This window comes from Triticum dicoccoides, chromosome 3B (assembly GCF_002162155.2).
Source record: "Triticum dicoccoides isolate Atlit2015 ecotype Zavitan chromosome 3B, WEW_v2.0, whole genome shotgun sequence".
Taxonomy (NCBI): Eukaryota; Viridiplantae; Streptophyta; class Magnoliopsida; order Poales; family Poaceae; genus Triticum; species Triticum dicoccoides.
Window position 1 is genome coordinate 434,936,254 of NC_041385.1, and position 4,322 is coordinate 434,940,575.

The 4,322-nt window shown below is 51.5% G+C and overlaps 2 protein-coding genes across 4 annotated transcripts; both read left to right on the forward strand.

The window, feature by feature from the left end:
* Positions 1–612: 612 nt before the first annotated feature.
* On the forward strand, positions 613–3,870 carry LOC119276376 (protein CHUP1, chloroplastic-like). 3 transcript variants are annotated; one of them, XM_037557430.1, is made up of 6 exons: positions 613–1,110; positions 1,230–1,361; positions 1,444–1,625; positions 1,724–1,853; positions 1,969–2,151; positions 3,728–3,870. In XM_037557430.1, the coding sequence occupies exons 1-6, from the start codon at positions 697–699 to the stop codon at positions 3,839–3,841; spliced, it is 1,155 nt and encodes a 384-aa protein (XP_037413327.1). In that variant the 5' UTR covers positions 613–696; the 3' UTR covers positions 3,842–3,870. The 3 variants fall into 3 exon arrangements, with proteins under 3 accessions (XP_037413327.1, XP_037413329.1, XP_037413328.1); XM_037557432.1 differs by lacking the exon at positions 3,728–3,870 and adding an exon at positions 2,257–2,472 and having other exon boundaries at positions 614–1,110; XM_037557431.1 differs by lacking the exon at positions 3,728–3,870 and adding an exon at positions 2,250–2,472 and having other exon boundaries at positions 616–1,110.
* LOC119276378 (oleosin-like) lies at positions 2,601–3,721 on the forward strand. Its single transcript, XM_037557433.1, has one exon. It carries the CDS (start codon positions 2,995–2,997, stop codon positions 3,490–3,492), a length of 498 nt encoding a protein of 165 aa, XP_037413330.1. The 5' UTR covers positions 2,601–2,994; the 3' UTR covers positions 3,493–3,721.
* Positions 3,871–4,322: the final 452 nt, after the last annotated feature.

Here is a 4,322-nt window from a genome sequence, read left to right on the forward strand (position 1 = left end):
GGGGAGGGGAAGGAGGTTGATGATGATGAGGAGAAGGTAAGGGGATGAGAGAAGGGGGTGGGGGCGTCAGCCGTGGGGGAGGTCACCGTTGGCGGTGCTGGCGGCGGCCGAGGGAGAGGAACGGGCGGATGGGGAACGGGGCTGGCCAACCTCTCTTTCTTCTGCAAGAAACGAACAACGTGGAGCAGCCAAGAAAGCAAACTGCCGATCCCTTTTGTGTCGTACCTAATACGACTTGGACTGCGAGAGACAAAATGCCCTGCTACATCCAATTGACCAGCGCAAAGTTCTCTTGCCATTGGCTGCCACTTACAGTAGACGTCCGCTGACGTGGATAGCACGCGCATTCACCCCTTCCGCGTAGCTTATTGGGTTTGATTGTAACTGTCTACTGAATTAGTGATCTGACCACCTAATCCTTTCGTCGGAACAGATCAAACTCGAGCAGTGCATGAGTACAATAATGCCATCTATTCGGTTAATTAATTGTTTTTTCCGCATAAATAAATAAAAATATTTTTTTAACAGTGGATACAACTCCGGCTCCATACGTGATCGCAAAAGTCAAGCTAATCCGCGTTTGCAAATTAACACGGCAGCATGTGACCGGTAGGGTGAGGGTGAGGGTGACAGCGGAGACGTTCAACTGCTTCGTGTGCAAGAACACCACGCGAAGTTTTCAGGAACGAGGAGACGATGGAGGAGCGGCTTGCCTCCCACAAGAGAGCTCCGAGGAAGCCGAAGCCGCCGCCGAGGCGGACCAAGCCGACCGTCCCCGCCGCACCTACCAGCAGCCCGTCGTTGACCGGCCCGCCACGCCCGCCAGGCATTCCACCGCCACCTGGGCCTCCTCCGCGGCTGCCTGGAGGTCCTGTCCCGCCGCCGCCGTCTATGAAAATGCCCGGCAAGGGCCGTCCGCCTGTGGCTGTGGGCGGCGGTGGCGAAAGAATGCGCCGCGCGCCCGAGATCGTGGAGTTCTACCAGTCCCTGACCAGGCGCGGCGAGGCCAGGCAGGCTGGCTCCCGAGGCCCCAAGGCGTCCGGCGGGTCAACGGCTCCCAAGAGCGACTTAATCGGGGAGATCACCAAGAACTCCCCCCATCTCCTTGCCGTGAGTACGAAATAATGCGCCGTTTCCTAGCTCCTCTTTGATCAAGCGCAGCAACAAATTTGCGTGCTTATTAATTACCACCACAGAGCAGAGTACATTAATTGTAGCCGGCCTTGTAGGTTCAAGCCGATGTGGAGACCCAAGGGGACTTCGTGCGCACCTTGGTCGCCGAGGTCCGGGAGGCGACCTTCGCGAGCATCGAGGACGTCGTGGCGTTTGTGACATGGCTCGACGAAGAGCTCTCCTTCTTGGTGAGTGTCCGCTCGTTCTTTTGCTCGGAAACGTCTCCCTGATTGACCAGAAGTCGATGAACATAGTACTATTATTCTTCAGGTGGATGAACAAGCAGTCTTGAAGCACTTCGACTGGCCGGAGAAAAGAGCAGACACATTGCGAGACGCCGCTGCCAGGTACCAGGGCCTTCTGCAACTAGAGAAGCAGATCTCGTCCTTCGTCGATGACCGCGCGCTCCACCGCGACGCAGCGCTCGGCAAGATGTACTCCCTCTTCGAGAAGTATGTCTTCCTGTCTCATGGCTGGGTAACTTGAGTGCCTAGATGCACCAGTGCGCTGAGTAAAATTCCCCTGTCCTGTTTATTATTCCACTTCTCAGAACAGAGAAGAGCGTCCACAAGTTCCTGCAAGATAGGGATGCCGCCGACACGAAGAACAATCTCATCTCACGGTACAAGGAGCAAGACATTCCAGTTGGCTGGATGTCAGACGCAGGTTTAATTGTGAAGGTGCATTTTCACCAACTCCTTTTTTGAGCTGTTACTCTAATAGCATTGTGGGTGCGTACCTAAGCTGACATTATCGTCTGAATTCTCGCATGCGTTGTGATGTGATTTCCCGCAGGTCAAGTTGGCGTGCGTCAACCTCGCAAAGCAGTACATGACGCGGGTGGTCTCGGAGATTGATGGTTTAAGAGGCATCAACAAAGATCACACCAGGGAAACAGCACTCTTCAAACGTCTAAAAGAGCAGAACAGTGAAGTGCTGCTCCATCAGGGTGTCAGGTTCGCGTTCCGGGTTCATCAGGTAAAGGAAATGTTTGTTCGTACATAGGACGGTTTTAGGTCTTTTACATACTACTCCTAGGAAAATAACCTGCGGTATTATCTTTGCCATGATCTTAGTTTACAGGCGGGTTCACCGCTCAGAGCTTAGGTGCTTTTGATGAGCTAAAACGACGGCATAATGATGGAACAACTTAACAGCGTGTACAGTGTCACAGTTTTCCGCTTCCAACATCTCTAAGGGCTCTTCGATTCAAAGGGTTGTCAAAAGCATTTTGGAGGATTCTAACCCTGGGAATTTTTCCTACTACGTGTGTTGTTTGATTCGAAAGATTACAATCCATATGGTTTTTCCCCCTTAGGAATCATTTATACTATTCCACACGAAAATTTCACTCCAATCTTTGTGAATAATCCTATAGTTTTCATGTGCACAACCAAATACCCTGAATTCTTGTCTTAATCAGGATGCCATGACATTCTATTTTTTGCTTTTTCTTGTTTCTGTGTTTTAAAATTTCTGCAAATCAAAGGGGCCTTAAAGCTGTGGACCAGAGCAAAGTCAACCACATGTAAATTATCAGAAATTTCAGTTCCGAAATTTCAGTAGGATGGATACGGATAAACTCAGCAGAAGACTGTTCAATTGGTGTGTGTATGTCCAGTGTCTTGCTCCAGCAAAGCAACGAAAGCTTGTTTTAGTTGCACTGTGCTCATCGGTGCCGGGGCGCCACACGTCGCCGTGCATGCCTTACACGCTGGCCTGCTGGCACACGTCGTTCCCAACAAGCACGCACACTTCAACTCCTCCCCGCCATCTCCTCACCAGCAATTCTATCTTCCCATCCATCTTGCGGCTCGTGCCATGGCAGATCAGCCGGGAAGCTCGTTGCCGGTCGTTGCTCGTCCGGCCCGGCTCCGGAGCGGCCAAGCGTCCTACTCGTCCCGCCGGCGCGTCCATCCATCCAACGCCCAGCTCCTCGTCTACCTAGCCCTCGCCGTCACCTTGGCCGCCCTCCTGGTCCTCACCGGCGTCACGCTCACCGTCGCGTCAGTCGTGCTCGTCGTCCTCGTCGTCCTCGCCCCGCTCTTGCTCCTCACCAGCCCTCTCTGGGCGCCGGTGGCAGTGGTGGCCATCGTCTCGGGGGGCGCCTTGCTGTTTGGCTGTAGCCTCACGGTGTTCGCGCTGAGAGCGAGCACGTGGGCGCACCGGCGCCTGACGGGGCGGCACCCGGTGGGCGCGCGTCGGGTGGGCTACGCCCGTGGGCGTGGCCGGTTCGCCGGCGCGGGTGGCCACGCGACGGGCTACCACGGGCAGGGACAAGGGTACGATCGGATGAAGGACGCCGTGCCCGGGGCCTAGCTGGCGGCGAACAAGCTTCTCCTTCCGCGCATTCCGTTTGGTTTGGATACGTTTTACACGCTGTGTTTTAGTTGGAACTGGTTCGTTGGCGAGGTATATACTGTGCTGATACACGTTTTCATGTGTGTTTTGAATGCATTTCTTGATCCTGCGGGAATCAACTCTGCACATTGCTGACTGTATGTGCGTGTGTATGTTTATGTGAGTGCGGAGCTGATCAAGGCCACTGATGCAGGAGACTGTGGCCGTGGTGAATAAAAAGGCTCTGTCGTATGATGAAGCCAGAAAGTCACTTTGCGCGTTAACGGTACCTGCCAGTACATCTCACACCACTGGTTTTTGCCAGTGATTCGTGCTATGGCGTACAGATATGTACTCCCTCCGTACCATAATGCATAATGCAAGATGTTTTTGCAAGCTACTCCCTCCGTAAACTAATATAAGAGCGTTTAGAATACTAATATAGTAAACTAAACGCTCTTATATTAGTTTACAGAGGGAGTAGAAAATATAAACTTAATCAAAGTTGACACAGTTTGACTTTGATGGCCCATAGTACTAGATTTTAGTGTATCAATTTGATGGCCCATAGTACTAGTTTTTGTGAATGTAGTATGCATGCGACATCATTTCTCTCTCCCAAACAAATCCATAGACTTTCTTTTATCTTAGACAATTTAAATCACTCATATCTTTTAAACTATAAGCTCGGTTTTGAAACTTTTTATATATTTGAATTTCGGGCGCAAAGACCTTTAGAACAAGAGCAATCTTGGATACATTTTGACTAGTTTGAAAAAAGTGAAATATGTTATTATGAAATGTCAATT